The sequence below is a fragment of the Crinia signifera genome, chromosome 2, assembly GCF_055691185.1.
Source record: "Crinia signifera chromosome 2, ASM5569118v1, whole genome shotgun sequence".
Taxonomy (NCBI): Eukaryota; Metazoa; Chordata; class Amphibia; order Anura; family Myobatrachidae; genus Crinia; species Crinia signifera.
The window spans coordinates 182,063,601-182,087,521 of record NC_139218.1 but is presented as its reverse complement, the minus strand read 5'-3'; the positions used below and the strand labels follow the sequence as shown (position 1 = coordinate 182,087,521).

General features: G+C 47.6%; 1 protein-coding gene across 1 annotated transcript in view; it reads right to left on the bottom strand.

Annotated features, from left to right (window-relative positions):
• LOC146058465 (uncharacterized) overlaps window positions 1-21,770 on the bottom strand; it is a 31,007-nt gene extending 9,237 nt beyond the window's left edge. Inside the window, exons 1-7 of the mRNA XM_083170754.1 lie at window positions 21,014-21,770; window positions 18,843-20,230; window positions 16,324-16,463; window positions 14,875-14,936; window positions 8,267-10,213; window positions 7,290-8,012; window positions 345-7,160 (exon numbers count right to left, since the gene is read on the bottom strand). Coding sequence (XP_083026880.1) covers window positions 345-7,160; window positions 7,290-8,012; window positions 8,267-10,213; window positions 14,875-14,936; window positions 16,324-16,463; window positions 18,843-20,230; window positions 21,014-21,770 — 11,833 coding nt within the window. The remainder of the gene's footprint in view (window positions 1-344; window positions 7,161-7,289; window positions 8,013-8,266; window positions 10,214-14,874; window positions 14,937-16,323; window positions 16,464-18,842; window positions 20,231-21,013) is intronic.
• Between the last annotated feature and the right edge of the window lie 2,151 nt (window positions 21,771-23,921).

The window sequence follows — 23,921 nt, the reverse complement described above, 5'->3', positions numbered from 1 at the left end:
GGTGCTGGAAGGATTACTGGTGGTGGTGGAGACAGCTGGAGCAACTGTTGTGGTTGATTGGGCAGAGGTGGTGGTGGTGGTTGTTGGAGCAGTTGTGGTGGTGGATGGAGTGTTTGTGGAAGTTGTTGTTGTGGTTATTGGAACAGTAGTGGTTTGAACAGTGGTGGTGGTGGTGGTGGTAGGATTACTAGTGGTGGTGAAGCCAGCTGCAGTGACTGTTGTGGTTGATTGGACACTGTGGGTGGTTGTTGGAGCAGTTGTGGTGGTGGATGGAGTGTTTGTGGTAGTTGTTGTGGTTATTGGAACAGTAGTGGTTTGAACAGTGGTGGTGGTGGAAGGATTACTGGTGGTGGTTGTGGAGACAGATGGAGCAACTGTTGTGGTTGATTGAGCAGTGGTGGTGGTTGTTGGAGCTGTTGTGGTGGTGGATGGAGTGTTTGTGGAAGTTGTTGTGGTTATTGGAACAGTAGTGGTTTGAACAGTGGTGGTGGTGGAAGGATAACTGGTGGTGGTGGAGACAGCGGGAGCAACCGTTGTGGTTGATTGGGCAGTGGTGGTGGTTGTTGGAGCAGTTGTGGTGGTGGATGGAGTGTTTGTGGAAGTTGTTGTTGTGGTTATTGGAACAGTAGTGGTTTGAACAGTGGTGCTGGAAGGATTACTGGTGGTGGTGGAAACAGCTGGAGCAACTGTTGTGGTTGATTGGGCAGAGGTGGTGGTTGTTGGAGCAGTTGTGGTGGTGGATGGAGTGTTTGTAGAAGTTGTTGTTGTGGGTATTGGAACAGTAGTGGTTTGAACAGTGGTGGTTGTGGCAGGATTGCTGGTGGTGGTTGTGGAGACACCTGGAGCAACTGTTGTGGTTGATTGAGCAGTGGTGGTGGTTGTTGGAGCTGTTGTGGTGGTGGATGGAGTGTTTGTGGTAGTTGTTGTTGTGGTTATTGGAACAGTAGTGGTTTGAGCAGTGGTGGTGGTGGAAGGATTACTGGTGGTTGTGGAGACAGCTGGAGCAACTGTTGTAGTTGAATGAGCAGTGGAGGTGGTTGTTGGAGAAGTTGTGGTGGTGGATGGAGTGTTTGTGGAAGTTGTTGTTGTGGGTATTGGAACAGTAGTGGTTTGAACAGTGGTGGTGGTGGACGGATTGCTGTTGGTGGTTGTGGAGACAGCTGGAGCAACTGTTGTGGTTGATTGAGCAGTGGTGGTGGTTGTTGGAGCTGTTGTGGTGGTGGATGGAGTGTTTGTGGAAGTTGTTGTTGTGGTTGTTGGAACAGTAGTGGTTTGAACAGTGGTGGTGGTGGTGGTGGTGGTGGTAGGATTACTAGTGGTGGTGAAGCCAGCTGCAGCGACTGTTGTGGTTGATTGGGCACTGGGGGTGGTTGTTGGAGCAGTTGTGGTGGTGGATGGAGTGTTTGTGGAAGTTGTTGTTGTGGGTATGGGAACAGTTGTTGTTTCAACAGTGGCGGTTGTGGTAGGATTTCTGGTGGTGGTTGTGGAGACAGCTGGAGCAAATGTTGTGGTTGATTGAGCAGTGGTGGTGGTGGTGGTTGGAGCTGTTGTGGTGGTGGGTGGAGTGTTTGTGGAAGATGTTGTTGTGGTTATTGGAACAGTAGTGGTTTGAACAGTGGTGGTGGTGGCAGGATTGCTGGTGGTGGTTGTGGAGATAGCGGGAGCAACTGTTGTGGTTGATTGAGTAGTTGAGGTGGTTGTTGGAGCAGTTGTGGTGGTGGATGGAGTGTTTGTGGAAGTTGTTGTTGTGGTTATTGGAACAGTAGTGGTTTGAACAGTGGTGGTGGTGGTGGTGGAAGGATTACTGGTGGTGGTGGAGACAGCTGGAGCAACTGTTGTGGTTGATTGGGCAGAGGTGGTGTTTGTTGAAACAGTTGTGGTGGTGGATGGAGTGTTTGTGGAAGATGTTGTTGTGGGTATGGGAACAGTGGTTGTTTCAACAGTGGTGGTTGTGGCAGGATTGCTGGTGGTGGTTGCGGAGACAGCTGGAGCAACTGTTGTGGTTGATTGAGCAGTGGTGGTGGTGGTGGTTGGAGCTGTTGTGGTGGTGGGTGGAGTGTTTGTGGAAGATGTTGTTGTGGTTATTGGAACAGTAGTGGTTTGAACAGTGGTGGTGGTGGCAGGATTGCTGGTGGTGGTTGTGGAGACAGCTGGAGCAATTGTTGTGGTTGATTGAGTAGTTGAGGTGGTTGTTGGAGCTGTTGTGGTGGTGGATGGAGTGTTTGTGGAAGTTGTTGTTGTGGTTATTGGAACAGTAGTGGTTTGCACAGTGGTGGTGGTGGTGGTGGAAGGATTACTGGTGGTGGTGGAGACAGCTGGAGCAACCGTTGTGGTTGATTGAGCAGTGGTGGTGGTTGTTGGAGCTGTTGTGGTGGTGGATGGAGTGTTTGTGGAAGTTGTTGTTGTGGTTATTGGAACAGTAGTGGTTTGAACAGTGGTGGTGGTGGAAGGATTACTGGTGGTGGTGGAGACAGCTGGAGCAACCGTTGTGGTTGATTGGGCAGTGGTGGTGGTTGTTTGAGCAGTTGTGGTGGTGGATGGAGTGTTTGTGGAAGTTGTTGTTGTGGTTATTGGAACAGTAGTGGTTTGAACAGTGGTGCTGGAAGGATTACTGGTGGTGGTGGAGAAAGCTGGAGCAACCGTTGTGGTTGATTGGGCACTGGGGGTGGTTGTTGGAGCAGTTGTGGTGGTGGATGGAGTGTTTGTGGAAGTTGTTGTTGTGGGTATGTGAACAGTGGATGTTTCAACAGTGGTGGTTGTGGCAGGATTGCTGGTGGTGGTTGTGGAGACAGCTGGAGCAACTGTTGTGGTTGATTGAGCAGTGGTGGTGGTGGTGGTTGGAGCTGTTGTGGTGGTTGGTGGAGTGTTTGTGGAAGATGTTGTTGTGGTTATTGGAACAGTAGTGGTTTGAACAGTGGTGGTGGTGGCAGGATTGCTGGTGGTGGTTGTGGAGACAGCTGGAGCAACTGTTGTGGTTGATTGAGTAGTTGAGGTGGTTGTTGGAGCTGTTGTGGTGGTGAATGGAGTGTTTGTGGAAGTTGTTGTTGTGGTTATTGGAACAGTAGTGGTTTGAACAGTGGTGGTGGTGGAAGGATTACTGGTGGTGGTGGAGACAGCTGGAGCAACCGTTGTGGTTGATTGAGCAGTGGTGGTGGTTGTTGGAGCTGTTGTGGTGGTGGATGGAGTGTTTGTGGAAGTTGTTGTTGTGGTTATTGGAACAGTTGTTGTTTGAACAGTGGTGGTGGTGGAAGGATTACTGGTGGTGGTGGAGACAGCTGGAGCAACCGTTGTGGTTGATTGGGCAGTGGTAGTGGTTGTTGTAGCAGTTGTGGTGGTGGATGGAGTGTTTGTGGAAGTTGTTGTTGTGGTTATTGGAACCGTAGTGGTTTGAACAGTGGTGCTGGAAGGATAACTGATGGTGGTGGAGACAGCTGAAGCAACCGTTGTGGTTGATTGGGCACTGGGGGTGGTTGTTTGAGCAGTTGTGGTGGTGGATGGAGTGTTTGTGGAAGTTGTTGTTGTGGGTATGGGAACAGTGGATGTTTCAACAGTGGTGGTTGTGGCAGGATTGCTGGTGGTGGTTGTGGAGACAGCTGGAGCAACTGTTGTGGTTGATTGAGCAGTGGTGGTGGTGGTGGTTGGAGCTGTTGTGGTAGTGGGTGGAGTGTTTGTGGAAGATGTTGTTGTAGTTATTGGAACAGTAGTGGTTTGAACAGTGGTGGTGGTGGCAGGATTGCTGGTGGTGGTTGTGGAGACAGCTGGAGCAACTGTTGTGGTTGATTGAGTAGTTGAGGTGGTTGTTGGAGCAGTTGTGGTGGTGGATGGAGTGTTTGTGGTAGTTGTTGTGGTTATTGGAACAGTAGTGGTTTGAACAGTGGTGGTGGTGGTGGTGGAAGGATTACTGAAAGTGGTGGAGACAGCTGGAGCAACTGTTGTGGTTGATTGGGCAGAGGTGGTGTTTGTTGGAGCAGTTGTGGTGGTGGATGGAGTGTTTGTGGAAGTTGTTGTTGTGGGTATTGGAACAGTAGTGGTATGAGCAGTGGTGGTGGTGGTACGATTACTGGTGGTTGTGAAGACAGCTGGAGCAACTGTTGTGGTTGAATGAGCAGTGGAGGTGGTTGTTGGAGCTGTTGTGGTGGTGGATGGAGTGTTTGTGGAAGTTGTTGTTGTGGATATTGGAACAGTAGTGGTTTGAACAGTGGTGGTGGTGGTAGGATTACTAGTGGTGGTGAAGCCAGCTGCAGCGACTGTTGTGGTTGATTGGGCACTGAGGGTGGTTGTTGGAGCAGTTGTGGTGGTGGATGGAGTGTTTGTGGTAGTTGTTGTGGTTATTGGAACAGTAGTGGTTTGAACAGTGGTGGTGGTGGAAGGATTACTGGTGGTGGTGGTGGTGGAGAGAGCTGCAGCAACCGTTGTGGTTGATTGGGCAGTGGTGGTGGTTGTTGGAGCAGTTGTGGTGGTGGATGGAATGTTTGTGGAAGTTGTTGTTGTGGGTATTGGAACAGTAGTGGTTTGAACAGTGGTGGTTGTGGCAGGATTGCTGGTGGTGGTTGTGGAGACACCTGGAGCAACTGTTGTGGTTGATTGAGCAGTGGTGGTGGTTGTTGGAGCTGTTGTGGTGGTGGATGGAGTGTTTGTGGTAGTTGTTGTTGTGGTTATTGGAACAGTAGTGGTTTGAGCAGTGGTGGTGGTGGTAGGATTACTGGTGGTTGTGGAGACAGCTGGAGCAACTGTTGTGGTTGAATCAGCAGTGGAGGTGGTTGTTGGAGAAGTTGTGGTGGTGGATGGAGTGTTTGTGGAAGTTGTTGTTGTGGGTATTGGAACAGTAGTGGTTTGAACAATGGTGGTGGTGGACGGATTGCTGGTGGTGGTTGTGGAGACAGCTGGAGCAACTGTTTTGGTTGATTGAGCAGTGGTGGTGGTTGTTGGAGCTGTTGTGGTGGTGGATGGAGTGTTTGTGGAAGTTGTTGTTGTGGTTATTGGAACAGTAGCGGTTTGAACAGTGGTGGTGGTGGTGGTAGGATTACTAGTGGTGGTGAAGCCAGCTGCAGCGACTGTTGTGGTTGATTGGGCACTGGGGGTGGTTGTTGGAGCAGTTGTGGTGGTGGATGGGGTGTTTGTGGAAGTTGTTGTTGTGGGTATGGGAACAGTGGTTGTTTCAACAGTGGTGGTTGTGGCAGGATTGCTGGTGGTGGTTGTGGAGACAGCTGAAGCAACTGTTGTGGATGATTGAGCAGTGGTGGTGGTGGTGGTTGGAGCTGTTGTGGTGGTGGGTGGAGTGTTTGTGGAAGATGTTGTTGTGGTTATTGGAACAGTAGTGGTTTGAACAGTGGTGGTGGTGGCAGGATTGCTGGTGGTGGTTGTGGAGACAGCTGGAGCAACTGTTGTGGTTGATTGAGTAGTTGAGGTGGTGGTTGGAGCAGTTGTGGTGGTGGATGGAGTGTTTGTGGTAGTTGTTGTGGTTATTGGAACAGTAGTGGTTTGAACAGTGGTGGTGGTGGTGGAAGGATTACTGGTGGTGGTGGAGACAGCTGGAGCAACTGTTGTGGTTGATTGGGCAGAGGTGGTGTTTGTTGGAGCAGTTGTGGTGGTGGATGGAGTGTTTGTGGAAGTTGTTGTTGTGGGTAATGGAACAGTAGTGGCTTGAACAGTAGTGGTTGTGGCAGGATTGCTGGTGGTGGTTGTGGAGACAGCTGGAGCAACTGTTGTGGTTGATTGAGCAGTGGTGGTGGTGGTGGTTGTTGAAGCTGTTGGGGTGGTGGATGGAGTGCTTGTGGTAGTTGTTGTTGTGGTTATTGGAACAGTAGTGGTTTGAGCAGTGGTGGTTGTGGTAGGATTACTGGTGGTTGTGGAGACAGCTGGAGCGACTGTTGTGGTTGATTGAGCAGTGGAGGTGGTTGTTGGAGCAGTTGTAGTGGTGGATGGAGTGTTTGTGGAAGTTGTTGTTGTGGGTATTGGAACAGTAGTGGTTTGAACAGTGGCGGTGGTGGCAGGATTGCTTGTGGTGGTTGTGGAGACAGAAGGAGCAACTGTTGTGGTTGATTGAGCAGTGGTGGTGGTTGTTGGAGCTGTTGTGGTGGTGGATGGAGTGTTTGTGGAAGTTGTTGTTGTTGTGGTTATTGGAACAGTAGTGGTTTGAACAGTGGTGGTGGTAGTGGTGGCAGGGTTACTGGTGGTGGTGAAGCCAGCTGCAGCGACTGTTGTGGTTGATTGGGCACTGGGGGTGGTTGTTGGAGCAGTTGTGGTGGTGGATGGAGTGTTTGTGGAAGTTGTTGTTGTGGGTATGGGAACAGTGGTTGTTTCAACAGTGGTGGTTGTGGCAGGATTGCTGGTGGTGGTTGTGGAGACAGCTGGAGCAACTGTTGTGGTTGATTGAGCAGTGGTGGTGGTGGTTGGAACTGTTGTGGTGGTGGGTGGAGTGATTGTGGAAGATGTTGTTGTGGTTATTGGAACAGTAGTGGTTTGAACAGTGGTGGTGGTGGTAGGATTACTGGTGGTTGTGGAGACAGCTGGAGCGACTGTTGTGGTTGATTGAGTAGTTGAGGTGGTTGTTGGAGCAGTTGTGGTGGTGGATGGAGTGTTTGTGGTTGTTGTTGTGGTTATTGGAACAGTAGTGGTTTGAACAGTGGTGGTGGTGGTGGTGGAAGGATTACTGGAGGTGGTGGAGACAGCTGGAGCAACTGTTGTGGTTGATTGGGCAGAGGTGGTGTTTGTTGGAGCAGTTGTGGGGGAGGATGGAGTGTTTGTGGAAGTTGTTGTTGTGGGTATTGGAACAGTAGTCGTATGAGCAGTGGTGGTGGTGGTAGGATTACTGGTGGTTGTGAAGACAGCTGGAGCAACTGTTGTGGTTGAATGAGCAGTGGAGGTGGTTGTTGGAGCAGTTGTGGTGGTGGATGGAGTGTTTGTGGAAGTTGTTGTTGTGGGTATTGGAACAGTAGTGGTTTGAACAGTGGTGGTGGTGGCAGGATTGCTGGTGGTGGTTGTGGAGACAGCTGGAGCAACTGTTGTGGTTGATTGAGCAGTGGTGGTGGTTGTTGGAGCTGTTGTGGTGGTGGATGGAGTGTTTGAGGAAGTTGTTGTTGTGGTTATTGGAACAGTAGTGGTTTGAACAGTGGTGGTGGTGGTAGGATTACTAGTGGTGGTGAAGCCAGCTGCAGCGACTGTTGTGGTTGATTGGGCACTGAGGGTGGTTGTTGGAGCAGTTGTGGTGGTGGATGGAGTGTTTGTGGTAGTTGTTGTGGTTATTGGAACAGTAGTGGTTTGAACAGTGGTGGTGGTGGAAGGATTACTGGTGGTGGTTGTGGAGACAGATGGAGCAACTGTTGTGGTTGATTGAGCAGTGGTGGTGGTTGTTGGAGCTGTTGTGGTGGTGGGTGAAGTGTTTGTGGAAGTTGTTGTGGTTATTGGAATAGTAGTGGTTTGAACAGTGGTGGTGGTGGAAGGATTACTGGTGGTGGTGGTGGAGACAGCTGGAGCAACCGTTGTGGTTGATTGGGCAGTGGTGGTGGTTGTTGGAGCAGTTGTGGTGGTGGATGGAGTGTTTGTAGAAGTTGTTGTTGTGGGTATTGGAACAGTAGTGGTTTGAACAGTGGTGGTTGTGGCAGGATTGCTGGTGGTGGTTGTGGAGACACCTGGAGCAACTGTTGTGGTTGATTGAGCAGTGGTGGTGGTTGTTGGAGCTGTTGTGGTGGTGGATGGAGTGTTTGTGGAAGTTGTTGTTGTGGTTATTGGAACAGTAGTGGTTTGAACAGTGGTGGTGGTGGTGGTGATGGTAGGATTACTAGTGGTGGTGAAGCCAGCTGCAGCGACTGTTGTGGTTGATTGGGCACTGGGGGTGGTTGTTGGAGCAGTTGTGGTGGTGGATGGGGTGTTTATGGAAGTTGTTGTTGTGGGTTTGGGAACAGTGGTTGTTTCAACAGTGGTGGTTGTGGCAGGATTGCTGGTGGTGGTTGTGGAGATAGCTGGAGCAACTGTTGTGGTTGATTGAGCAGTGGTGGTGGTGGTGGTTGGAGCTGTTGTGGTGGTGAGTGGAGTGTTTGTGGAAGATGTTGTTGTGGTTATTGAACAGTAGTGGTTTGAACAGTGGTGGTGGTGGCAGGATTGCTGGTGGTGGTTGTGGAGACAGCTGAAGCAACTGTTGTGGTTGATTGAGTAGTTGAGGTGGTTGTTGGAGCAGTTGTGGTGGTGGATGGAGTGTTTGTGGTAGTTGTTGTGGTTATTGGAACAGTAGTGGTTTGAACAGTGGTGGTGGTGGTGGAAGGATTACTGGTGGTGGTGGAGACAGCTGGAGCAACTGTTGTGGTTGATTGGGCAGAGGTGGTGTTTGTTGGAGCAGTTGTGGTGGTGGATGGAGTGTTTGTGGAAGTTGTTGTTGTGGGTAATGGAACAGTAGTGGTTTGAACAGTAGTGGTTGTGGCAGGATTGCTGGTGGTGGTTGTGGAGACAGCTGGAGCAACTGTTGTGGTTGATTGAGCAGTGGTGGTGGTGGTGGTTGTTGAAACTGTTGGGGTGGTGGATGGAGTGTTTGTGGTAGTTGTTGTTGTGGTTATTGGAACAGTAGTGGTTTGAGCAGTGGTGGTGGTGGTAGGATTACTGGTGGTTGTGGAGACAGCTGGAGCAGCTGTTGTGGTTGAATGAGCAGTGGAGGTGGTTGTTGGAGCAGTTGTGGTGGTGGATGGAGTGTTTGTGGAAGTTGTTGTTGTGGGTATTGGAACAGTAGTGGTTTGAACATTGGCGGTGGTGGCAGGATTGCTGGTGGTGGTTGTGGAGACAGCTGGAGCAACTGTTGTGGTTGATTGAGCAGTGGTGGTGGTTGTTGGAGCTGTTGTGGTGGTGGATGGAGTGTTTGTGGAAGTTGTTGTTGTGGTTATTGGAACAGTAGTGGTTTGAACAGTGGTGGTGGTGGTGGTGGCAGGATTACTGGTGGTGGTGAAGCCAGCTGCAGCGACTGTTGTGGTTGATTGGGCACTGGGGGTGGTTGTTGGAGCAGTTGTGGTGGTGGATGGAGTGTTTGTGGAAGTTGTTGTTGTGGGTATGGGAACAGTGGTTGTTTCAACAGTGGTGGTTGTGGCAGGATTGCTGGTGGTGGTTGTGGAGACAGCTGGAGCAACTGTTGTGGTTGATTGAGCAGTGGTGGTGGTGGTGGTGGTGGTTGGAGCTGTTGTGGTGGTGGGTGGAGTGTTTGTGGAAGATGTTGTTGTGGTTATTGGAACAGTAGTGGTTTGAACAGTGGTGGTGGTGGTAGGATTACTGGTGGTTGTGGAGACAGCTGGAGCGACTGTTGTGGTTGATTGAGTAGTGGTGGTGGTTGTTGGAGCAGTTGTGGTGGTGGACGGTGCAGTTGTGGAAGTTGTTGTGGTTATTGGAACAGTAGTGGTTTGAACAGTGGTGGAGGTTGCAGGATTGCTGGTGGTGGTGGTAACAGCTGGAGCAACTGTTGTGGTTGAATGAGCAGTGGAGGTGGTTGTTGGAGCAGTTGTAATGCTGGATGGAGTGTTTGTGGAGGTTGTTGTGGTTATTGGAACAGTAGTGGTTTGAACAGTGGTGGTGATGGCCGCAGGATTACTGGTCATTTTGGAGACAGCTGAAGCAACTGTTGTGGTTGATTGAGCAGTGGAGGTGGTTTCAACAGTGGTGGTGGTGGTTGCAGGATTGCTGGTGGTGGTGGAAACAGCTGGAGCAGTGCTGAGCAGTGATTGAGCAGTGCTGGTTGTTGTTGGAGCTGTTATGGTGGTGGATGGACTGTTTGTGGAAGTTGTTGTGGTTAATGGAACAGTAGTGCTTTGAACAATGGTGGTGGTGGTGGAATTGCTGGTGGTTGTGAAGACAGCTGGAGCGACTTTTGTGGTTGAATGAGCAGTGGAGGTGGTTGTTGGAGCAGTTGTGGTGGTGAATGGAGAGTTCGTGGAAGTTGTTCTGGTTGTCCTGTTTGTTGTGGTGGCTGTTGGTGCAGCTGTGGTTGGAGCAGCTGTGGTGGTAGAAGCAACAGTACTGGTTGAAGGAGTGGCGGCAGTAGTTGTTGGAGCAGCAGTGCTGCTAATGGCTGGAGCAGTTGTGCTGGAGGTGACGGCTGGAGTAGCATTGCTGTTGGATGGAGCAGTCATGGTGGTGGTGGTCATTGAAGCAGCAGTGTTGATGGTTGTTGGATCAATGGTAGTGGATGAAGTAGCTGTGGTAGTGATCAGGGTAGCAGTTGAAAATGGAGGCGTTATGCCTGCAAAAAAAAAGAAAAACATCAATTGAAAGACAAATTGGGGCATATGTAATAGGGTCCAAGGGCCTGATTCAGACCTGAATCAGACCCACCCATTGTCATACGAATCCCCACATTTGCATGCATGGGTAAGTGTAGGCTTACACTTCCTCTTGCATGTTGCCACACAAAGGAAAAATAATTTGATAGTGTGTGTATGCATGCTATTATTATATGTTTGTAGGTATGCTGCATGTGTATTTATGCTGTATTTATGTATGTTGTGTGTCTGTGTATATATGTATGCTGTGTGTATGCCTTTATGTTGTATGTATATGTATGTATGTATGTATGTATGCATGCTCTGTATATGTATGTATGTATATATCCTGTGTATGTATGCTATGTGTGTGTATGTGTATGCATACATGCTATTTGTGTTTGTGTGTATGTAAGACAAGGGGGGCCCCTCAGTAGCGCATGCAGGGGGGGGGGGGGTTTCTGAGTACCCAGAACCACACCCCCCCCAGAAGTCTAAGGGCTCTAGGCTGAAAGCTGAGGGCCCCCTCTTTCCATGAGTACAAGAATTTTAAAAATCGGCCCTTGGGAACCGGAGATATCGGACTTCAAAGCAGTGGTCCCAGCAGTAGCCTGTTAATTGCTCTTCCCAGTCAGATATTTCAGGTTTCATCCTACTTTAGGTTTTTCTGAGGGTTTATTCCAAAAGCTGGGACTATCATCCTTTGATGGACACTAGAAGTATCTTGTCTCTACTGTGTCCAGAACCAGAGATATCAGCCTTCCTGGATCTGGTTACTGCTCCAGCTCCACACACCTGGTATGTCATTTTATATTCTCCTTGGCAGATTGCTCTGCCTCCTGAACTCTGATCCCCTAGTCCCCAATACCATTTGGTAGGTGGGATTCTCTAGTTTTTAATTCTATTAAAATCTAATAAATCTATTACTTGAAACTGGAGATATCTGCAGTCAAGCAAGCTGTCCTCCCACCAGAAAATTATGAATAATAAGCCCACTCCACTATACACCCCCATACAAGTTATGTATCAGGGCCCCTTCATTCAGCCCAATGCCCCCTTCTCCCACCCCATCTCCCACCATCTGTGCAGTAAAGGGGTAATTAGTGGAAATTACTGATCCAGGCCCTACATGCTGAGCGCTTGATATAATATCCCCTACCACCCACGGGACATCAAAGCTTCCCCCACGAATACCGCTGGAGAATCGGTAGGGGCCCCAATACATTGCTATGCCCAGGGGTCTACACTGCTGTTGACGCCCCTGTATATGTGTGTGTCTGTGTATATATATATATATATATATATATATATATATATATTTTTTTTTTTTTTTTATTATAATTATTCATATCTATGATACTTTAACTGACCCGGCATATACTGGGTCACCTAAGTGTCCATCTCCGTGCTTTTCTCCGCCCCTCTGGAAACCCCCTTCTGAAAATCCTGCATTTGCCACTGCCCCTAAAAAATTACTATGGGGCGGATGTAATAACGTCTCAGTTAAACGGGGTAATCATAGGCAAAACTGTGCCTTGTAAATGATAGGCCCTTGAAAAAAAGTGTGACTGTATCAGCCTTTTGCTAGCCCCCCTCCCTTGTCTTAAGTACTTTGGGCCCCATGGTGCCTTTATCTGGCTCTGCTGTGAGCCATGGCAGGCAACGCAGGAGTCAGGACACACTCCCTCCAGGCTGGCTCAGGCTGGCAGGCAAAACAAATAATAAACATTGGGCAATAATGTAATACTTGATTATAGGAAAGTGGGGAGGCCTGCTAAAAATCAGGTGGGGCCGGGAGGGGGGGACATACCCTTGCTCCGGGCACCATGTCACCTATCTACACCGCTGGCTGTTGGCCATTCCCCCAGCCCCTCTCTCCTAGTGAATAGATGCTAGTTGCAGGAGGCACTCCCAACGGGTGTGGTATGGGACTCCGACAGTCGGGTTCCCGATAGTCATTATCCCGACGTCGGGATCCCGACTGCCTGGAGTCAGACAGCATGGCGAGCGCAAAAAAAGCCCCTTGCGGGAAAATAGCGGGTGTCCGTCGGGCACCCGGCTGTCGGCATTTTGACAGTTGGGATCCCGACGTCGGGTAAATGACTCCCCCCCCACACACACACACCATGGGACACTGCCGGTCCTGGGTGGGAGTCGGGACAGTCCCAAAAAAAAAACAGCGGGACAGTTGGGAGGTATGGATAAAGCACCAGCCAATCAACTTCTAAATGTAATTTTTCAAACACAGCTGACAGGCTGGTGCATTATCACTTTATCACCACTTATTCTACATTGTATCACTTTGCCAGGCATAACCCCTTCAGTGGCAATCCCGAGAATTTTCCAGGCTGTGCCTCAGTGTCCAGTCTGGCAAGCCCTGAAAATTCTCGGGATTGCCACTTCTTAGAGCTGGGCACCACTGCTGAGTTCAATCACTGAACTCAGGCAGCTTCAGCTCTGCCCGACTCCCTCCCCTCTGCCGTGCCTCCTCCTCCCCCCTCCCCCCCCCCTCCTTTCCCCTCCCCTCCGGGTTTTCTATTGAAGTCCCCGGCGACTGCTTATGACAAGCCAGCTGCCGTGGACAGGGACAGGATGCGCAGGTCCGCTGAGTGACAGTTCAGCAGCGCTGCCCAGACCCAGGGAGGCAGTGGTGTTTTTTTAAAGGGAGCGCTCCCCATAAAAAACTAACCCAGTGGGGAGCGCTCCCAAAAAAAAACACCACTGAAGGGGTTAACACCTTTGCCCCAATATACTGCATATCAGCCCAAACAAGAACATGTTGTAGAGTAAGTAGTAACACTAATGCCAAGTACAGACAAAACAATTGTAAAATCATCTTGTGTATACCAACTAGACTGCTAGAGAAATGTGGATTGCTAGTGAAATCCCTCATTATCTGTACATGCAGCTCAATCATGGGATGTCACCAGAGGAGGTTTTAACCAGTGCTATTGTTCAGCAGGAACCAGCAGGAACTCAGTTCCTGAACCTCAAATTAAATACGGCATCATCACGAACTGAAAATGTACTTTTCATAAGATAAGTTTTATTTTAAAGTCACCTGTGAGTGCCTTTTTTTTAAATACAATATATTCATCTATCTCTCCCTCCCTTTCTATATTATATATGCTTTTTTATTTTTTTATTTAATTGATCCACACCCAGACCTGGAGTTCCTGAACCTATTTTTCCAGAAAAATAGTACTGGTTTTAACCATCATGGGGTCCTAGGCAAGATACCAATCCATAGTACTATATTTTCTTTCCTGATTCATGCCACTTACATTACTGTATTTATTTCAAACATGGTGTAATGGTTAGCATTACTGCCTCACAGAACTGAGAACATTGCTTTAATTCCCACTATGGCACTAAGTATGACTGCATCATCCTCAGATAATGGGGGATAGTGGTGTAGTGGCTGTGTGTGTTGCTGCTTCTCTATGGGGTACAGTCAATGCCCATGACGGTGAGCTATCGATAGTCAGCTTGACATCAGTATTGAACTCCCTCCCCTTCACTCGCTGTTTCCACCTTGCCTGTTCCCTCAGGCAAGGTAGAAACAGCCAGTGTGGCCATTAAAAGGGCGGGCACACAAAATACAGCAAATCACTTTGCCGTTTAAGGGGGTGCTCACCATCCACATGCAAGGATTCTGGCCAAACATTGAAAATGGCGAGGGGGTTTGACGGCGAGGATGGCTTGTTTTCAGCAAGGAAAATCAATCCTCACCGTACAAACCCCCTTGCAGGCCGCATTAAATCCTATGCATGTGCAATGCAATGTTATGACATCAGACCACCACTTATAAACACAAAATTCCCTAACTTTACCAACTGCTGTTACAGTACATCTGAAATTGCACATATATACAGTATAGAAGCAGCCACCAAATCTACCAGTCCCTATAAACATCATAAGGGATTTATATTTTAGATGATGCTGTGGGCAGCCAATGGTGCTAAATAAATAATTAAATAAACCAATTCTGATTGGTTGCACCTAGCAGTATTCAATCTAATATAGAACTCCCACTTGTCACATTTGTGCTGAGTATTATCCATTGATACTAGGGATGTGCACCTGCCACTTTTCGGGTTTAGGGTCAGGATTTCCTTCGGGTTTTGGGTTCTAATTTTGCCAAAAACACCCTTCCGTGTTTTGGGTCTGGAAAAACCGCTAAAATAGCAGAATTTGTTTCTTTTTTTTTTTTTTTTTTTTTTTTTGCCCCTGCGCTATTATTAACCTCAATAACATTAATTTCCAGTCTATTCTGAACATCTCACAATTTTTGTTTTTAGGCCAAAAGGTTGCACAGAGGTAGCTGGATGACTATGATAAGCGGCACAAGTGGGTGGCACAAACACTTGGCCCATCTAGGAGTAGCACTGCAGCAGCAGACATTATTTCATTTTGAAAACTAGGCCCCAAAGAGCACATAATGATGGAGCGCCTCTCAGCCAGCACCGAGGCTCACTAGAATGCCCCCACTGGTGAAATGGGGCTCCATCTGACTGAGACGTGTGAGCGTCCCACACGCACGAGCATATTAGTTTCGGGGCAGCGTGGTATGCAAACCTTGCCTGTCTCCACTTCAGGGAGATGGGCAGGGTTAGGGGGGAGCGGGGCTGTGGGGTCCAACCATCAGACCCCGCTGGTTGGCGATCTGACCACCATAATCCTGCTGGATGGTAAGCGCTCCATCTGTAATGCAAAGAAAAAAAGAGGTGCAAGATGGATTTGTCCTTGGGCCCTCCCACCCAACCTTATGTTATAAACAGGACATGCATGGTTTAACAAACCAATCATTTCAGCACCAGCGTGTGCCACATGAATGTGGCTGAAATGATTGGTTTGTTTGGACACCCACAAAATAAGCTGGCAATGCTCCAAAGAGCATATAATGCAAAGAAAAGAGGTGCAAGATGGAACTGATCTTGGGCCCTCCCACCCACCCTTATGTTGTGTAAATATGACATGCATACTTTAACGAACTGATCATTTCAGACCCATGGTCTGTCACATGACTGTGGCTGAAATGATTGGTTCATTTGAGCCCCAACAAAATAAGCTGGCAATTAATCTGCAAAACTGGCTCTACTGAGGCAAAATGTCATCGTCTTCCTCCTCATCCACTGATTCCTAACCCCCTTCAGTGTTGTGTACATCCTCCTCCTCACATAGGGGGTTATTTTGGTTCACTCTTTCTGACAAATTCCTTCTTAGATGGACAAAACCATGTGCTCTGTAGGGGGGCAGATGTAAAATGTGCAGAGAGAATTCAATTTGGGTGAGTTATTTTGTTTCTGTGCAGGGAAAATACTGACTGCTTTATTTTTACACTGCAATATAGATCTCACTTTGAAGTTAAACCCCACCCAAATCTAATTCTCTGTGCACAAGTTACATCTGCCCCCTGCAGTGCACATGGTTTTGTCCATCTAAGAAGGAACTTGTCAGAAAGAGTGAACCAAAATAACCCCCATAGTATTAAACTGTCCCTGCTGAAATCTACCACCACAGTTCTCTGTGTGCTTTGTGGATGCTGGTCTTCCTGTAAGAATTGATAGTTCATTTTGATGATCATCTTCTTCAAATTTTGTTGAAGCAACCTCCTATGCCGAACGCTGACAAGGTTCCCGGCTTCACAAAATACTCTTTCACTGTACACACTGGAGGGGGGACAACTTAGGTAAAATAAAGACGGTTTCTAAAGGGGTCTCCAAATTGCCTCTTTTTTCCTTCCAGTACAGATATGTACTGTCTCACATGACTACTTGGATGCTGTCAGCAATGTAATCCTTCACCATTTTTTCAATGGTAACAGTATCGTATGCAGTAACAGTAGACATGTCAGAAATTGTTGGCAGGTCCTTTAGTCCAGAACTGATCTCCAAACTCACTCTTGACTGTCCTGCATCACCGCAGGTATTTGCAATGTCTGCCAGAAATAGTGACACAACATGGGTTTTAAACCGAGGATCGAGCATTTGTTGCCAAAATATAGTGGTCTGATTTCATTTCATTTCAACTGACCACCCTTGTATACTGGCAAAGTGAATGAAGAGCTTCATCCACAAATCCCACATACTTAGAGGAATTGCTCATTTTTAACTCCTCCTTCTGTTTCTCCAGCTGCTTCTGCAAAAGCCTGATGACTTGAATGACCTGACGCAAGCTGGCAGTGTCTGAACTGACTTCACGTGTTCCAAGTTCAAAGGTTTGGAGAACCTTGCACAACAAACACGGAAATCATTCCCCTCATTTGCCTATGTCATAGGTTGATGTTTAGGCTTGAATGGCCTTTTGCTGTTCCTCCATCCTCTAAAGCATATAGAGGGTTGAGTTCCACTGTAACACTACCTCTTAAGGTGATTGCAGGGTAGGTTCAAGAGGATTTGCTGGTGCTCCAGTCTTTAGCAGGTAGTCGCTGAACCACCGTAAGCATCTCCTGCACACCCCTGTAATTTCTTAAAAAATGCCTATGTTAAGAATGTGACAACTGATATATTACATGTGTTATATAAAGTGCACGGAATGTCTCAATAAAAAAGTTTATAAAAAAAAAAATGCCTCACCACGAAATTTATTGTGTGAGCAAAACATGGGACATGCTGAAATTTGTGCAGGTGTAAGACACCACAAATCCCCAGGAGAGTCTAAGTGGGGTAAGCCATTGTGCGATGATTTCCCTCAGTTTCTCTAAGAGTTTTTTTAGCATTGTACCTCTGAGTAATACTGGTGATACTGTACAAAGCGTAGCTTGCCTTGTACAAGCTGGCATTTCTTACATGCTGCTACTGGTGCTGCTGCTGTTGTTGCTGCGGAAGGCGATACATCTACCCAGTGGGCTGTCACAGTCATATAGTCCTTAGTTTGCCCTGGACCACTTGTCTACATGTTAGTTATTAAGTGGACAGTGGGTACAACTGCATTTTTAGGCCACTGAGGACACTTTTCCTGATGTCTCAGTACATTCTGGGTACTACAGGGCTATAGTCAGATCTTCTATCCTCATTGGCCCAAACAGGACCAACTGGCAGCACCTGAAGCACCAATTTCTGAATTAAGAAGACATTTTTTAGAGGTCCACCAAGAAATCAACAAGGACCTGGGAAGCCTAATCCTAGTTTTAAACAGCAAAGATTTCCTAGTGTTGGTGCCATAAACAATTCTATTGGACCAGTCACGCGCCGGAGAGCTGCTGCATCGCTGAATGGTGTGAGTCCCCTCAATCGGCTAAGTGTAAGAACATTGATATTGCTGGTGATAATACACATGAGGAGAAGATTTGTGAAATATCTGAAAAACCTGGGATCAGGAATATTTGTTGTGACAAGCTCAAATAACAGTGGTGGGTGGGATACCACTGTATATGGTACTGCTCTATTTGTGGGGTGCCGTCACATTCTATAGTGGTGGTGGGAGCCGCTATTTACTAAAATACTACACTAGTAGGCACTCTTCTCACCCTCTCTCTCTCTCTCTCTCTCTCTCTCTCTCTCTGTGTATATATATATATATATATATATATATATATATATATAGGGACAAGGAGATCCGGCACTCCAATAATAGTAATGGCCCCGGTGCCTTCCGAAGAAAGAAGATACAGCGTAGGAGATGGTGCTGGCGGCACTCGGTGGGGACTTGGTACGAAAGAATCAAAGAGCTGACACCACACACAGCTTAGGTGCTTACTAGTTTCGGATTTAATAATCCTTCGTCAGAGTACAAAGAAAGAACATGAATGACTTACCTATATAAGTTTCCCACCCCCGTCTACAGATGGACGGCAGGTACTCCATAGTCGGGCGCCGTCGGCCGGTGATGACGTCATCATGACGCTCACCTACACGGGGTAGACGCGTCGCCATGGTAACCTGTTAAAACATGTATATACAGTGAAAAAACCCAAATGAAATACAACATGATGAGGCGCATATATAATGTACGAGGTGCTCCACGGATAAAGGGAGGGGGGGAAAAGCCACAGAGAAGGTACATGGCACAACTGAAATTGAGCATAACTACGGTGTTCACGAAAAACAATAATAAGCGAATGAAAAGCCTTAAAGGAGATATGGCAGTGTATAATCGCAAAATAGAGGTGTGTACACAGACAAGGGAGCGGGATGTATCCGGACAGGGGTACAGTCAAAAATGGGAGCAAAACTGCAGCAAAATGACCCAAAAGACATGCAAGTATAAATGTCGATAAAAAATTGTAATCACGGTGGGCTGGACACGATGACAGGCAAGGGGTCGGGGTAAAGACAGATAAGGATGCGGGCAGAACAATATAACAAACACATGACCAACGGTGTTGGCAGTCGACATGTAATGACAATCGACATGTGCGTCGATAAGAAAGTCAAGAAAAGCGTATGAATCGCTGTAAGGCAGGAGGCTTCCGTTAAGGTTGCAGTTACCGAGTCACGGTAGTGACAAATCCAAGGGACCAGGGAATCAAAGGAAGCAGGTAAGGGAAAGGTATTCGTTGAGCCCGGCCGGGGCTATAGTTTCGAGCCTGAAAATCCATGCCGCTTCTCGCTGGAGAAGCGCTTTCCCGTGATCACCACCCCTGGGAGATGGAGCGACCTGGTCTACCATCCAATAACGTAACGATGGCAGGGAATGTCTTGAGTCTTTGAAGTGACGTGCCACTGGTTGATCCGACACGGCTCCTTCCAGGGCAAGTTTAATAGATGAACGATGTGCTGCCATACGCTCCTTGAAGGAGTGGGTGGTCTTGCCGACGTAGATGAGACCGCACGGACAGCGGATTGCATAGACGACGTACCTGCTCGTGCAGGTGAGTACATGATGTACTTTGATGGAACAGCCGGAATGAGGGTGTTTGAACGAAGGGCCAGTTTCCAGGAATTTGCATGTTATGCATCCAGTGCATTTGTAATTGCCTGGTTTGCGTGTAAGAAAGTGGGGGTTTATTGAAGGGCTCATCAGTGCGACATCATTTTTAACGAGCATGTCTCTGAGGTTGCGACCCCTCTTGTAGCAAGGCAATATGCTGGAATTTTTTAAGGATGGAAGATGCGGGTCCATGGTGATGATCGGCCAGAACTGTTTGGCAGTATATACCAGTTCTTTCGTGGCTGTGGAAAAGGTGTTAATGAAAGGCAGTCTTCCCTGTGGCAATTTCTCCTTGGGTCTGACAGTCAGAGTATCCTCTCTTGGAATTGATAGGGCTTTCATTTTAGCTTGGATTAATTGTGCCCAGTTATATCCACGATCAGCAAACTTAAGGATCATTAATTCCATTTGAATGAGCGCTTCTTCGTCCGAGCTGCAGATTCGTCTTACCCGGAGCAGTTGGGAATACGGTAAGCCTTTTTTCAATGACGAGGGGTGATGGCTGGCTGCGGCCAGAAGCGTGTTACGGTCTGTGGGCTTGTGGTATAGATTGGTTGCTAGACCAACATCCGTGATTGTTACAACCACATCAAGATAATTGATGGAGGTGGTACTGCTGCAGGAGGTAAATTTGATGTTGGGGTCAAGCTCGTTCAGGTGATTGATGGTGGATGCTAATAGATGAGCTGGACCTGTCCAAATTAGGAAGACGTCATCTATGTAGCGGAGGTAGATGGCAAGGTGCTCCGCGATGAGGGGCTGTGATAAGATCAGGTTTCTTTCAATGTCAAACATGAACGCGTTAGCGTATGTCGGCGCCACACAACTCCCCATAGCACAGCCTTTGAGCTGCAGGAAGAACTCCCCGTTAAATAGAACATAGTTTCGCGTGAGGGTAAGCTCCAAAAGTTGTAGGTAGAAGTTGACATCAGGGCCCATGTATTTATCGCTGTTGCCGATTAGTTTGCGTGTGGCTGCCAACCCTCGATCGTGGGGAATGTTGGTGTATAAGCTCACCACGTCGAGGGTGCAGAGGCTGCTGTTCGGGGGTAGAGGAGGTAACGCCTGGAGCTGCAGGATGAAGCTGGTTGTGTCCTTTAGGTATGCTGCCTGTTCTTGTACCACTGGTTGCAAAAAGACATCCAAGTATTGGGAAATGGAATGGTATAGCGATCCCCGGGCCGAGATGATCGGTCTGCCTGGCGGGGAGGTCGCATTTTTTTTTGTACAGCAGCGGGATGACAGGTGTTGCTACTTGTAAGGCATCTTTGCAGCGTTGCGGTATTATATTGTTGGAAACTGCGTCTGCAAGGATTCCATCAAGTTCTTTCTTGAATAGTGGAGTGGGGTCTCTGTCCAATTTGCGGTAAACGCTGGCATCGGCCAATTGCGTGTATATGTCCTGTTTATAAAAGTCCAGGTCAAGGACAACCACCGCTCCACCTTTGTCCGCCGGACGTATTATGATATCATTGTATGTGGTGAGTGCTTTTAAAGCATTCCGTTCAATTTTAGAAAGGTTTGTATGTCCAGTAGCCATGGTGGGAGGATTAGCACACGCCTTTGTGTCTAGTAGGTTGCTGTAGCTTTTGATTGCATGATTGCTAGATGGTGGATCAAAGACAGACGCTGTCCGAAGTCCTGCTGGTAACATGGGAGAGATAGAAATGGTATCGCCAAAGTGTTCCTTTAAACGGAGAGAACGCCCGAATTTGTACATTTCCACTTTGCTGCCAAACCGATTGTGCTGGTTGGTGGGAACGAAGGAAAGTCCACGATTGAGAACTGCTATTTCAGCTTCGGACAGTTCCCTTTTAGACAGATTGAATACTAGGTTCTGGGATTTTGTTTCCCTCTTCCGTATATTTTGCCACTGTAGACCCCGTCTGGTACGACGCTTGCTGCACCAGTGCGGGTCCTGGTGGCTGCCCCTAAAGGGGGTCTCTGTGAACTGGAGGTGGATGTGGAAGGGTGTGCAGCCCGGTCGGAGTCACTCGCTGACGATGTGCCAGACTGTTCAGGATCGGCTCCACGGCGTCTCCACGGTCTGCCCCTCGGTCTGTCCCTGGAGGAGCGTGAACTGTTGGACGGGTTATTAACCCACTCGTAGACGCGGTTTTCGGCGTAATCGTTATTTACAATGGCTACTTTATCTCTTTTGAATTTCACCAGATCTGCTTGATATTTAGCAATTTGAGCTTGTAATTTTGCGTTCCAATCCTCAGTAGTGCTACTGGCAATAGTTATGAGGTGTGTAGTCTCAAAGGCCGTAATTTTTTCTTTGGTGATCTTTAGCTCCCTCGCTGATTCCTCGATAATGAGGAGCATGAGGTCAAAGGAGGCCTTATTAAGAATAGCAGCCCACTTTCTGCAGAAGTCGATGTTATGTCTGCCTATAGTGGGTATATTCTTTATGCGAAATCCCCGAGGGATTTTCCTGTCACGATAATAGTCGGAAAGTGAGATGCCATGAAGTAGAAAGTCAATTTCCCGTTTTTTCAATTTCTGTAGTTGTGAGATCAACCTTTCTGGAGCTTCAACACCACCGGTGGAGGCTAGGTTTTGGGTGAACAGGATATTGTCCGCCTCAGATTCGGAGAATGAGTGCAGGTGTCCTGGTGCTAGGGTAACCCTAGAGAAGCCGCTGGCATCATGAGATTCCATTCACCCAGAAATTGGTGCAGTGCAGATAGATGTGCAAACAAGAGGTGGTAACTCCGAATGATGTAGATGGGTGCCTTGAAAAGTTCTTGTGTCCAAGGGCTGGTACACAGGAATATGTAGGGACAAGGAGATCCGGCACTCCAATAATAGTAATGGCCCCGGTGCCTTCCGAAGGAAGAAGATACAGCGTAGGAGATGGTGCTGGCGGCACTCGGTGGGGACTTGGTACGAAAGAATCAAAGAGCTGACACCACACACAGCTTAGGTGCTTACTAGTTTCGGATTTAATAATCCTTCGTCAGAGTACAAAGAAAGAACATGAATGACTTACCTATATAAGTTTCCCACCCCCGTGCACAGATGGATGACAGGTACTCCATAGTCGGGCGCCGTCGGCCGGCGATGACGTCATCATGACGCTCACCTACACGGGGTAGACGCGTCGCCATGGTAACCTGTTAAAACATGTATATACAGTGAAAAAACCCAAATGAAATACAACATGATGAGGCGCATATATAATGTACGAGGTGCTCCACGGATAAAGGGAGGGGGGGTTCCCGGCTTCACAAAATACTCTTTCACTGTACACATTGGAGGGGGGACAACTTAGGTAAAATAAAGACGGTTTCTAAAGGGGTCTCCAAATTGCCTCTTTTTTCCTTTCAGTACAGATATGTACTGTCTCACATGACTACTTGGATGCTGTCAGCAATGTAATCCTCCACCATTTTTTCAATGGTAACAGCATCGAATGTAGTAACAGTAGACATGTCAGAAATTGTTGGCAGGTCCTTTAGTCCAGAACTGATCTCCAAACTCACCCTTGACTGTCCTGCATCACCGCAGGTATTTGCAATGTCTGCCAGAAATAGTGACACAACATGGGTTTTAAACCGAGGATCGAGCATTTGTTGCCAAAATATAGTGGTCTGATTTCATTTCATTTCAACTGACCACCCTTGTATACTGGCAAAGTGAATGAAGAGCTTCATCCACAAATCCCACATACTTAGAGGAATTGCTCATTTTTAACTCCTCCTTCTATTTCTCCAGCTGCTTCTGCAAAAGCCTGATGACTTGAATGACCTGACACAAGCTGGCAGTGTCTGAACTGACTTCACGTGTTCCAAGTTCAAAGGTTTGGAGAACCTTGCACAACAAACACGGAAATCATTCCCCTCATTTGCCTATGTCATAGGTTGATGTTTAGGCTTGAATGGCCTTTTGCTGTTCCTCCATCCTCTAAAGCATATAGAGGGTTGAGTTCCACTGTAACACTACCTCTTAAGGTGATTGCAGGGTAGGTTCAAGAGGATTTGCTGGTGCTCCAGTCTTTAGCAGGTAGTCGCTGAACCACCGTAAGCATCTCCTGTACACCCCTGTAATTTCTTAAAAAATGCCTATGTTAAGAATGTGACTACTGATATATTACATGTGTTATATAAAGTGCACGGAATGTCTCAATAAAAAAGTTTATAAAAAAAAAATGCCTCACCACAAAATTTATTGTGTGAGCAAAACATGGGACATGCTGAAATTTGTGCAGGTGTAAGACACCACAAATCCCCAGGAGAGTCTAAGTGGGGTAAGCCATTGTGCGATGATTTCCCTCAGTTTCTCTAAGAGTTTTTTTAGCATTGTACCTCTGAGTGAAACTGGTGATACTGTACAAAGCATAGCTTGCCTTGTACAAGCTGGCATTTCTTACATGCTGCTACTGGTGCTGCTGCAGTGGGCTGTCACAGTCATTAAGTCCTTAGTTTGCCCTGGACCACTTGTCTACATGTTAGTTATTAAGTGGACAGTGCGTACAACTGCATTTTTAGGCCACTGAGGACATTTATCCTGATGTCTCAGTACATTCTGGGTACTACAGGGCTACAGTCAGATCTTCTATCCTCATTGGCCCAAACAGGACCAACTGGCAGCACCTGAAGCACCAATTTCTGAATTAAGAAGACATTTTTTAGTGGTCCACCAAGAAATCAACAAGGACCTGGGAAGCCTAATCCTAGTTTTAAACAGCAAAGATTTCCTAGTGTTGGTGCCATAAACAATTCTATTGGACCAGTCACGCGCCGGAGAGCTGCTGCATCACTGAATGGTGTGAGTCCCCTCAATCGGCTAAGTGTAAGAACATTGATATTG